Source organism: Pteropus medius, unplaced genomic scaffold (genome assembly GCF_902729225.1).
Source record: "Pteropus medius unplaced genomic scaffold, Ma_sr-lr_union100, whole genome shotgun sequence".
Classification (NCBI taxonomy): Eukaryota; Metazoa; Chordata; class Mammalia; order Chiroptera; family Pteropodidae; genus Pteropus; species Pteropus medius.
The window spans coordinates 16,135,897-16,148,420 of record NW_024350319.1 but is presented as its reverse complement, the minus strand read 5'-3'; the positions used below and the strand labels follow the sequence as shown (position 1 = coordinate 16,148,420).

Sequence of the window (12,524 nt, the reverse complement as noted above, 5' to 3'; positions counted from 1 at the left end):
GGCACTCATCTGCCTCAATTTCTTTTGTGGAATATGCCAGTCCTTTTTACCACCAGTGAAGTAAGTTTAGTCAATTTGATTCATCAATATGTATTAGAGTAGGTTATTTAGGTAAGGCTTCTTGAAATGTGACTATTTTAAAAAGTAGTATAGGGAGAAACTTGCGGAAATATTTGAAAATTTGTTCCTGGAGGTATGGTCTTAACTATAATGGAATGAATGGAAGTTATAGTCTTAACTTAAGGGGAATGAATTTTAATACGAGAAGTATGAGCATGTGTGGTTGGGACCTGGGTTTCTTTGCAGAAGCATTTCAAGGAACTCTTTCCATGAAGGTAAAGGGGAGGGGAAGGCTTGACTCTGAAAAGCACTGAGGGTGTCTGCCAGTCCCTTCTGCCTTTAATTCAGCCTGCTTCTGTTAAGAGTATCAAGAAGCAGCTATTTTCCCCAGGAAAAATAGTAGGTTTGTACATGTTGTATCACAAAGCAAATGCTTGTAGTTACCTCAAGTTATTGCTTTGAAAGAGTAGCTTGGCATATATGGCCCCTTTATTTTTAATATGGTGTCAAGAATGAAGATTCCCACGAGAAGGAGTGTGGAATAAAGTAAGCTTTTCTCTCTCTCTCTTTTTTTTTAGTTCCATTCTCTGAACACGGTCTCCGAGAGTCTTTTTTCTCTGATAAATGGAGATGATATGTTTGCCACATTTGCAGAAATGCAGCAAAAAAGTTACTTGGTCTGGCTGTTTAGCAGAATTTACCTCTACACATTCATAAGCCTCTTTATATATATGATTTTAAGTCTTTTCATTGCACTGATCACTGATACATATGAAACAATTAAGGTAGGTTCATCAGTAGCCGTAAGTGGCAGAATTTTCTAGAACTTGTAGAGTGACAATAAGATGTAATACCGTTTGGGGGAGGGGAATTGGTAGAATGTTAATTTCTTCAGGGTAGAGAAGGGACTGACGTATCCAGTACTAGTCATGTATGTGTTATACGGTTGGGAACCTGATTTAAAAATCTGTTATTATTTATATTGTCATCCACATGGGATATTTTAAAAATCAGTTTTGAGCCCTTTGAAATATGCAAAGGCAGAATAAATATCCATAGATATTTAAATTTCCAATAACCTTATACTGTTAGGTCCATAGATACTCACACTTGCAGACTTTTCTTTCTAGGTACGAGAGGAATAATGAAATATGGTGCCATGTGAATGGTCCAGTAATAAAGAGAAAGCCCTCAGGAGTTGATGGATTATAAGTTGATAGTTATGATACCTTGCCTATGAAGCCAGGGTTATGAATTCATTCTTACCGAATCAAATATCAGAAACTGATTGTCCTCAATACTTGCTTGGCAGATGTGTATTTAGAGTCACCAAGGTGACTGGGAAAAAATGTAATTGTACTTGTCCAAGCCCCTCCCATGATGCTCTAAAAATTTACTACCTTCCACTTGGCATGCAGAGAACTATATGTTATTTGAGGGTGACATCCAGTATCTCTAAGAGTAATGTGAGTTGACAACTCTCCATGACACAAGCCTATACTCATAGTTTAGATGTTAACCTCTTTTACTTGGGCTCAGAGCACTTCCAAATGGGCAAGCTAAGTTATTTCTGATCCTTTCTGGTCAAGGCACATTCTAGAGATCTTAGATTTCAAACTAGTATAAATACGAGGTCTTTAAACAAGCTTGTCAGCCCAGAAGAGAGACTCCAAAAGGGTGTACAGACTGGAAAGGCCCCATACCTCGTTCAGATCTTTGTCCAGACACCTGCACCAGCTCAGGAGTGTCAGGGTTGTGCTGAGGTCCTCAGAGGAAGGGTAGGGTGACCCATCCCTCAGCCCCCAATAACACCGTTGTTAATCTACATCAACTGGGCTTGTGGCCTGGACCAGGTTCCATCCAGGGTGCTTGCTTCATACTAGTCTGGAAGTCATGCGTTGCATGGCAAAGTAGAGACAGAGGTTCTCAGACTTGGGACAGGGCAGGCTGGATTCTCCCTGGAAGGAGAGCTCAGATTCAGGTTGGACATGTTCATTTTGGGTTGAACCGGGCCCACAAAGGAGAGGCCAGGAGGGCACTGCAGAATCCTAGACCCACTTTACCTTAGCCAAACCTAAGAGTGGCTCTAGACACTACATCTCCCTGAAATGTGACTGAACTATTCCTCTAGAAAGAGCCAAACACTTTATTTTAAATTTGGAATAAAGCTGTTTTCGAGGGGTTTATTAATCAGTTTTTTTTTTTAATTTTTCTGTATAGCATTATCAACAAAATGGCTTCCCAAAGACTAAACTTCGCACATTTATATCAGAGTGCAAGGATCTACCCAATTCTGGAAAATACATATTAGAAGACGACCCTCCGGTATCTATAGTCTGTTGTTGTAAAAAGTAGAATCAGCCATCAGGCTGATTTGCACTACAGAGGAAATATAATGTATACCTGAGTTGGGAGACTGTATGGGCATTTAAGATCAGGTGTAATATGTTTGAAGACTATTATTTTGAGCAAATTGATAGCTATAATTAATCAAGAGCTAGGTTTATGTTTTTAAAAGAAATATTTAATGCCTTTTCAGCTTTATTTTGGGTTTAGTTTTTTTAAAAACCCTAACTTTGATTAGGGAAGCTATTGGATTCTTGTTCGTTATTTTGCCATAGTTCTAGAATGTGTTCTCTATGCCCCTCTTTATTCTTTATTAACCTCTTGCTTCCAGCTATTCTGACTGCTGATTGTGTCATCAGTAGAAAACAATGCCTGGTTTGACAGTGACTTCAGACAACTCACTACCCTGGCCTGGGCCACTCCCAGAGGTTCATCCCTGAAAGACAGGGGATGGTTGCTGTATATCCAGTAATCATTGCATTTTAAAACCAGGGAAGAATAAGAAAGAAATAACCATCACCAGCTAACAGTCCAATATTTGGTTCTGAGGGATAACTGTTATAATGTGCTTCTTTCAGTTCTGGAGTGGATCAGTATTCATATGTAAGTTTTATCTTCTCCTTCAATGTTAAAGTACAAAGTTGAAAGAGTATCCTATACATATATAAAAATTAAAGCACATGCCAAATGCATATCTGATCCCACAAGGATTGTTTTATTCGTACTTGTACGGCCTTGTGAGATCTGTGTAATGTACTGTGCCCTTCATAAGCACATTCAATCTCACAGGAAAGAGTAGCATTTTAGGGTCAGGAACTGTGGTTTCACGGGGTGAGGTTCTATAACACACATTAAAAATATTTTGTAAAACAATACTCAAAAATTAAAAATAAGTGGGAAATGTATGCCTTAAAAAGACACAAAAACAAAGTCCCTACTTCTTGCAGAATACTGATTAGAAGTTCCAGGGACTTTCACAACATTAATCTTTGTTTCGTGTACTGTTTGTTCAAATAGAAATGAATTCAATGATGTGTAATAAAGGTTTTCTCTAGAAGGAAACTAGTTTGTTAATTTTTTATTTTGCCTTAAGGGCTAAATGAAGATAGACTTGAGACACTAAATTCTTATTATTTAATTATGTCCATACTAATGACTCCAGGTGTTGAAATGTGAGGTTTCACATCAAGTATAAGCTATGTTTGTAGTACCTGTGGCTTTTTAAAAATGAAAAATCTAAACCTCTAGGTGAATTTTTTCCCTTACTTCTAATGTTTATATCATAATCATTTTTAGAAATTACTGGAATGCATTCTAGTAAAATTATTATCTGGTGCTTGTCTTTAATCCTCTTGAGGTTTTTGGACCAGTGATCATACTTCAGTGGAAACAGGAAACTACTGACCCAGTATTGGGCCTGGGGTTTTGCTTTGCCCTGAAGTCATTACGTCCCCACAATGGAATTAAAGCCAGTGACTTGGCACCTTCATGTCTCCAAGCTTTTTTATCGTGGCAGGAGTCCCCGATAAATTTCAGGTTCTATTATTTAGTAATGGTGCCCACGAGAGACTATCTCTACTATTTCCTGAAAGAAACAGCATTAACTTTTCTGAAGTCTCCAATATAGTGGCTTGCTCTAGGTAGACAGATAAATTATGGGCCAGTCATTTCGTATTTCTCTTATATGTCTATAGGTATCATAAAGAATGTCAAGGTTGTTGTAAGTAGGAATGGAAAATGGAAGTTTCCATTTTTTCTCCCAGGCTTCTTGAAGAGAGCAAAGAGAAGATCGAGGCTGTACTTTTGTTGTGATGTCCATTTGTCTGGAGATCAGTTTCTCTGTTTCTTCCCTCTGCCCCCAACATAATGATTCTCAAACTTTTGGACATAAGGATCACTGAGGGATCTTGTTAAAACTGTAGATGTCCAGATAATACTAGCAGAGATGTCTTACTTTTTAAGTCCTAAAGTAAGGCTAGGAATCTTCATTTTTATCAGGCACATGAGGTGATTCTGAAGCAAGTGGTTCGTGGTGGTTGCATGGCCCAGAGCTGGACCAGAAACAGCTAAATCCCTTTGTTGAGGCTACAAATAAGGAATTATCCATAAGGTTCGGGATTCAAACTTGACTTCTATTTCTTGACCACAAGAAATAGAGAGAAATCCCAAGTAAGAGGGTTTGTAGACATCATAAAAGGCATTTTAGGATTTGTGTTGTCTGTTACAGTCATTTTTAGGTAAACTTTGATTTTGCTGATGCCACATTTTCTTCAGACAATTCAGAAGCTATTTTATAAAGCTTTGAAGTAGCTAATAAATATTGAATTTTAATCTTTTTGTGCCATCATACCACTTTCAAATTAAATTAATACATATAAATTGAGAGGTGATGGATCATAAAAAAAGATAAAATTCTCATTATTTACCGATATGATGATCTACATAGAAAACCTAATAGAATTAACAAATTCTCAAAACTAATTAGAGGATTCAGCAAGGTTGTTGGATCTAAGATCAATTTAACAACTCTCTAAGCTTTATCTCCACTGTTAATAGTCATCTAGTAAATATAACAGAAATCACTCATGGTAGAAATAAAAACTATAATTATCCAGCAATTATCCTAAGGTAGAATGTACAAAGCCTTTCTAGAGAAAATTTCAAAAACTCCGTTACAGGACATAAAAGAAGATCTGAATAATTGCAGAGATAATGTATTTATGAATGGGGGCAACTTAGCACAGTAAAGATTCGATTTTCTTCAAATCGATCTATAAATTCAATGTATAGCAATAAAAATTCCAGGTGCTTATTTTGAAACTCAAAATTTAAATTTTAACATTCATATGATAAGATCTATATGAAGAAGACTACAAAACTCTAATGAAAGAAATAAGAGAAAAACTAAATTAGTTGGAGAAATATTCCACATTCATGGATAAGGAGACTCAATATTGTCAAGATGTCAGTTCTTCCCAACTTTATAGATTTTACACAGTTCCAATCAAAATCCCACTGATGTATTCTTTGGATATTGACAAACCGATTCTAAAGTATATGGCGCGGCAAAAGACCTGAAATACCCAACACAATATAGAAGGGGAAGAACAAAGTTGGAAAACTAACACTACCTAACATCAATGCTTACTATAAAGCTACAAAAATCAAGAAAGTGTGCTATTGGTGAAAGAATAGGTAAGTAGATCAATGGAACAGAATAGAGAGCCCAGATATAGACTCACACCAATATAATCAATTGATCTTTGACAAAAGAACAAAGGCAATACAATTTAGCAAAGATAGTCTTTTCAACAGTGGTGCCAGAACAATTGGATATCCACATGTAAAAAAAAAAAAAAAAACCAAAAATCTATACAAAGACTTCACACCCATCACAAAAATTAACTCAAAATGGATGATAGGTGTTTGTGTAAGATGCAAAAATATAAAAACGCCTAGAAGATAACATAGGAGAAAGTCCAGATGACCTTGGGTTTGGTGACAACTTTTTAGATACAACACCAAAGGCACAATCTGTGACAGAAAAAAATTGATAAATTAGTCATTAAAATAAGAACTTCTGCTCTGCAAAAGACACCATCAAGAGAATGAGAACATAAGCCACAGACTGGGAGAAAAGATTTGCAAAAGACATACCTGATAAACACTGTTATACAAAATACATGCAAAGAACTCTTCAAAGTCAACTATAAGAAAACAAAGAACCTGATTTAAAAAATAGGCCAAAAACTTGAATAGACACCTTACTAAAAAAGATACACAGGTGGCAAATAGGTATATGAAAAGGTGCTCATCATCATATGGCATTAAGGAATTGCAAATAAAACAATAGTGCGATACTACTACACACCTAGTAGAATAGCCAACATTTAAAACACTGAGAACATTAAACGCTGGTGAGGATGTGAAGCAACATGAAATCTCATTTGCTTCTGTTGGAAATGCAAAATGGTCTTGCCACTTTGGAAGAGAGTTTGGCAGTTTCTTACAAAACTATGCTCTCACCATAGAATCTAGCAACTATGTTCCTTGATATTTATACAAACAAGTTGAAAACTTATATCCCTGTAAAATACTGCACCTGGATGTGTACAGCTTTATTCATAATAGCCAAAACTTGGAAACAACCAAGATATCTTTCAGTAGGTGAATAAATAATTGTGGTACATTCAGATTATGAAATATTTAGTGCTAAAAAGAAATGAATTATCAAGTTATGAAAAACATGGAGGAACCTTAAATGCATACTACTAAGTGAAAGAAGTCAATCTGAAAAGGCTATATACTGTGTGATTCCAATTATATGATATTCTGGAAAAGGGAAAACTATGGAGACAGTAAAAAGATTAGTGGTTGTCACGGGTTAAGGTAGGGGGAAGAATAAACGGGCAAAGCTCAGAGGAATATTATGGAAGTATCTTAAATTTTTTGGACTGCAATAACGGAATACCATAAACAGGGTGGCTTATGAACAGCAGAAATTTATTTCTCACAGTTCTCAAGGTTGGGAAGTCCAAGATCAAGGCACCAGCAGATTTGGTACTTAGTAAGAGCCTGCTTTCGGGTTCACAGACATCTTCTTGCTGTTCACATTTGGTAGAAGGAGGGGAAGGAAGCTCTCTGGGACCTCTTTTATAAGGACACTAATTCCATTCACAAGGGTTCAACCATGATGACCTAATCATCTCTCAAAGGCTCTATCTCCTATACCATTACATTGGGCATTAGGATTTAACACATAAATTTTAGGGGAGACACAAACATACAGTCTATAGCAGGTAGTGAAAACTATTCTATATGAAACTATAAGGGTAGATACATGTCATTACATTTGTCAAAACCCATAGACTTCACAACAACAAGAGTGAACTCTAATGCAAAGTGTATACTTATGGTGATGATGTGGCAATGCAGATTCAACAAATGCACCATTCTGGTATGAGATGTTGACAGTAGAGAAGGCTGTGCATGTGCAGGGGGAGGGACTATATGAAAACTCCCTGTACTTTCTGTTTAATTTTGCTGTGAATGTAAAACCGCTCTAAAAATAGTCTATTATTAAAAAATTAAAATAAGAATATTTCATGATACATGGAACACAATCAGACTTTTGTTTATATATTGTCTGTGACTGCCTTCACACTACAACAGCAGACATGAGTAGTTGCAACAGAGACGGTACATCCTCCAAAGCCTAAAATGTTTACTATCTGGTTCTTTACAGAAAAGGTTTGCTAACCCCTGATTTATAAGATAATTTGATGAAAATTGACTTAGTTACGTAGAAACATTGAGCTGCCTTCCTATCTCCCACCATATGTAAATTTGAAGTACAATGGACTTTGATATGAAGGATTAAACTAAAATATTATAAAAAATGCAGACAAATATTTGAGACCTTGGGGTAGAGAAAAACTTAAGATGGCAAAAGCATAAGCCATAAGGATTAATATTCTTAATTTTGGATTCACAAGAACAAAATTAAGAACTTCTATCCAAGGGAGAACACCATGGACACAGTTAAGAGATAAGTGAAAACTGAAGAAGATATTTATAATGTCTGTAACTGTCAAGGGATTGATGTCTAGAACAGCGGTCCCCAACCTTTTTTGCACCAGGGACTGCTGCTCCTATGAGAATCTAATGCCTGCTGATTTGAGGTGGAGCTAAGGTGGTAATGCTAGCCCTGGGGAGCGGCTGCAGATACAGACGAAGCTTCGAAATTTTGCTCGCCTGGCCTCCACTTACTTCCTGTTGTGTGGCCTGGTTGCTAACAGGCCACGGATCAGTACTGGTCAGCGGCTCAGGGGTTGAGGACTCCTAGTCTAAAATACACAAAGACTACTTACTTGCACATCAACAAAAATTGAAAAAGATATGAACAGTAAGTAAATAAAAGGCATCATTTTTCTCCTAAATATTTGTTTTTCCTCCACATAAACTTCTCAGTGAATATTGTTCTTGCCTGCTTATTTCAAAAAAATATTACATTTTCACTACTAGCCTGTCTTACATTTTCTAGACTTAAAAAAAAAATTCTCCTTTAACATTGTAAATCAGTGAAACTTCCATATGAAGGCAACCAGTTAGAGAAATTCAAGACCTCTGGTTTGTAAATTTAAAATTCCTTCTTATAATACCTGTCGAGCAAAAGATTCTTGTGCCATTTGGTTATTGGTCATTACAAATATGAGTCGGAGCATACAATTTTTGTACTAGAATATACAAAACAGAACACGGACATCTGAAAGGAACAAAGCATAGCACAAAACAATGACCATTATTGCCAGTGAGAAATGAGCCAGGATCTTTACCGTAAGCAGTGACTTTTTGAAAATGAAAAACTTAATTGTGAATTAATTTACTAATTTAGAATGGTTAGATGAGGTACCTAGAAACTAAAATTCATATCTTTTAGTTTGTGTAATATTCACAACTCTCAGCCATCTGACTCCAAGTATTTTTCATTCTCATTCTCCTCCCCTCTTCTTCATCCCTAATTCCCTCACACACTCAGATTAAATATTTCTTAGAACCTTGCTACATAGAGTGGTGTATGGACCAGAGCATCAGCAACATTGTCTAGGTAGAAATGAAAAACCTCAAGTCACTTTCCAGACTCACTGAATCAGAGTTGGCTTCAAGACAATCCTCTGGTGTTTCATTTGTACATTAAAATTTGAGATATTTGGGGCTCCCTTGTGCAAATATTTCTCCCTCTACAATGTTCATAAGAATTTGTTGTTGTTTTTTAAATGATACTTGTATATCTTTTGATAATATATGTATCACCAGTTATAGCTCTATGTAAATGTATCTCTTCTCCACCTTGTGCAACTGTTTTATAGATTGTTATATACATGAGGCTATTTATAGAAACTTCTCCAGATCAGGAAAGCTACAGTGTGGTGAGAATAAAGGTTTTGGAGACTCAACCACCCGAATGGAAATCTTGGACCTACTACAGATTCTATGAGTGACCTCAGGGAAGTAAATTAAGTCTCTCTGAATCCATTTACTCATTTCAAAATGGAGATGTCAGTACACAATGTCGAGATTCAAAGAGACAACATGTAAGTCAACCTTTCTGCCTAAGAGGTGCTCAAGAAAACTTTTGGCACAGAGCCCTTGCACGTAGTAAATGTTCTTAATAAATGCAATATTAACAGTGAATTTTCTTTTAAACTACTCGCTGGTAAGTTATTGTGTAGAATTGCTGGGGCTTTAAAAAAAATTTATAATGAGAAATATCCTGATACAAGAAAACATTATGCCAACTTACAATCCCCTTCTAGAGAAATTGTCCCTAGTGGAGTCCTAGTATTTCAAGGTTTAATAGGGTTGTGCCTTCATGGTGGCCTTTTTTTTTTTTTTTAAATTAAAAAGTCTTAAAAATTCGTTAGCATAAAAATTATATATGTTATAATAATATATGACATATATGTGTATATATAACATATATAATGTTTTATGTTTACAATATACCTTCTCCAACACTCTCCAGTCAAGCCACAGTCTGCCTTCTTCACAGGAGTCCACATCCTCCCCACATGAAAAACGATGTAACGTTTCCTCTCCGTTTTTTCCAAAAGAGAACCTAACCACACCACAGTTGTACCCATCTTCTGAAACCGTGACCACGCAAACGGGATCTTCCAAGTCTGCCTGTACCCAGTGGGCACCTTTAATGAAAGGGGTTCTAAAATAAGGCATTTTGCCTAGTAGCTTATTGGAAGTGACTTTCAAAAGAGGGTCAATTATATATGCTTTCATACACGTCACTCTATTCTGTTAGAAGCATATTAAAATAATGATCTGGCAGAATATCCTTTGCCTTAGCTAAATCCAGAGACCTTTTACACACTTGCTGATCCATACGGCTTGGAGCGGGGACTTTCGTTGCTGCTGCTACCACGTGAAGAGTGAGGATAGACTGACTCCCCTCGGAAGAGCCTGTTGGCCAGATCCAAACTGCCAAATCGATATCAGCCTCAGCTGGACGTGGCATTTGGGCACGTGCTCACGGCCCTCATCTCTAAGATCCATGTCCGGTGTCCCACATGCGTGTTCCTTTCGTGCACCTGGAGGGAAGAGCAGCGGCGACGGCTGCAGCCGGGAGAGCCGGCTTCTCGCGTCCTGCCCTTCCCAGGGTGCGGGTTCGCGCCCTTCCTCTGATCCGCCCCGGGACCAGACACTCGCGGACACTCGCTCCGCGCTCCAGTTTCCTCCGAGCAAGCGAAAGGCTATTCGTTTTCCTTTCCTGTGCGCCCCGAGCACTTTTAACATCTCTGAAACATGACCCTGTCGCAGAGTTTTGTAGTCGTGCACTTCAGAATAAAAACAAGCCGGAATGAACGAACCTGCCAGTTTAACGCGAAGCCGTATAGAGAGAGGACCGTCTTTCTTATCCCGGTGTACTCTTAGCCCGAGTCCAGCACTCGGCTTGGCACTCAGTGAGTATGTCTTGAAAGCATCAGAATAGAAATGGCTAAAGAAATAAACAAATGAATGGATATAGAAACAAAGGAAAGAACGGAGCCATCAGGGAAGTAATGAAGGAAGTAATGAGGGCCGGCAGTGCGCGGCCCCGCCGCCCGGGGGCGGTGTGGAGGGCGCGCGGGCCGCGGGGACCCCATTAGAAGGCGCTTCTCCCCAGCCCTACATCGCAGCAGACACCCAGGAGGCGGGGCGGCCGGGCGGCGCTGGGCACCCGAGAAGCAAGAGCGGGAGCCTCCGGCTGTCACCCGCGGCCGAGGCAGGTGCAGGCGTCCCATCCTGGCTTCTTGCTGTTGCCGCTCGGGGGCCGCGCCATGCCTCGCGGCGCAGAGGCGCTGGACCTGCCGGAGTGGAACCGAGCCTCAGGGCAGTCCTCGGGTACCCGTCGCAGGTCAGTACTCCAGGGGCGCCCGGCGCGGTCTACTGGGCATGCCATGCCCCCCTCCATTCCAGGGTCCTTCTCCAGGGCCCCTCCGCCACCCACTCCCTGGGCTGCTTTCCTCCTTGGGTCTTCTCGCGCCTGCACCTCCTCTCCACCTTTCACCATCCCCGCCAGGATCCGCTTCGCTGCCTCCCGCTGTTCCCCCGCCCCGGGCTCGGAGAGGCCAACTCGCGACTCGTGGAGAAAGTCTCCCAGGATCCCCAGGCGGGAGGCGATGAGGCGGAGATGGTGACTCGAAGGCGGGGCGGGAAAGCCTGGCCACCAGCCACTTCTCGTCCGGCGCGCACAGATCAGCCTTGCAGCCCCGCTGCTGACGCTGCCGAGCAGTGCCCGTCGCACCCGGCCACCCGCCACATCTGCCTTCCGGCCAGGGTCTGTGCGCACCGCGTGACCGACAGGAAGGGTAAGAGGGCTAAGAGAAGGGGGCCCGCCTAGAAAGGCTTCCACTGCTGCGAGGCGGTCTCCGCGAGGCCGACCTGCGTGTGCCCTGAAGGCTTTTCCTGCCCGGAATCCCGTGGAAAGTTTGGAAGGCGGAGGCATGGCCTGGCAGCCCTATCCTTTACCTTAGGCCAGGAAGCCAGAGACAGGTTAACTGTCAGGTGAGGCGCTTGAGCTGAGGCTTTCAGGATATCGGACTCGGGAGAAATCTTCACCTAGTGGATGACTTTACTGTTCTAGACTAGAGCTTTCTTTCTGCCTTGGGAACGCTTATATTAACTGCTTGCAGTTAGTTAAATAAGGCTGGGCTTTGCCTTCCGGAACAAACAGGCCTTTTCCTCAGGTGGGAGGGTTATAGCGTGGTTAACCTCAATTCCTCTGCCTTCATGAAAAGGCGTACAGTTCAGCCGAATGGCGCTGCCAGGGGGCCCCGCCTCAGTGGTCAAAGCTGCAACCAACCAGCCAGCCGGGCAGCTGAGTGGGGTTGATCAGTACAAACCGGCCTTGGCACCCCTTTCCCTGCTCGCAAAACAAATATAGTGGTGGGTCGTTAAACTTTCTTAAAATAGTAGAGAGACTTTTCTGCCTTTCCTGAATGGCGCTCTCAATATTACAAATGGGCTCAATGCTAGGAAGGAAAGCCAGGATTCAAGAGGAGAATTTCCTTGCCCTCTCTTGTGACTCTCCAGATAAGTATGTAACCAATTCTAAGCAAATGTGG

General features: G+C 40.3%; 2 protein-coding genes across 6 annotated transcripts in view; both read left to right on the top strand.

Annotated features, from left to right (window-relative positions):
* Positions 1-3,862, top strand: part of MCOLN3 (mucolipin TRP cation channel 3) — a 32,190-nt gene extending 28,328 nt beyond the window's left edge. The window contains exons 12-13 of the mRNA XM_039838718.1: positions 639-845; positions 2,281-3,862. Coding sequence (XP_039694652.1) covers positions 639-845; positions 2,281-2,415 — 342 coding nt within the window. The 3' untranslated portion in view covers positions 2,416-3,862. The remainder of the gene's footprint in view (positions 1-638; positions 846-2,280) is intronic.
* A 6,925-nt stretch (positions 3,863-10,787) lies between these two features.
* MCOLN2 (mucolipin TRP cation channel 2) overlaps positions 10,788-12,524 on the top strand; it is a 47,242-nt gene continuing 45,505 nt past the window's right edge. The window contains exons 1-2 of one of the 5 annotated variants that reach the window (XM_039838716.1): positions 10,790-11,314; positions 11,480-11,768. Coding sequence is in view for 2 of the 5 variants with exons in the window: in XM_039838714.1 (XP_039694648.1) it covers positions 11,238-11,314 (77 nt within the window). In the remaining 3 variants the exon portion in view is untranslated. The other 4 variants (XM_039838714.1, XM_039838715.1, XM_039838712.1 and 1 more) reach the window with 4 other exon arrangements.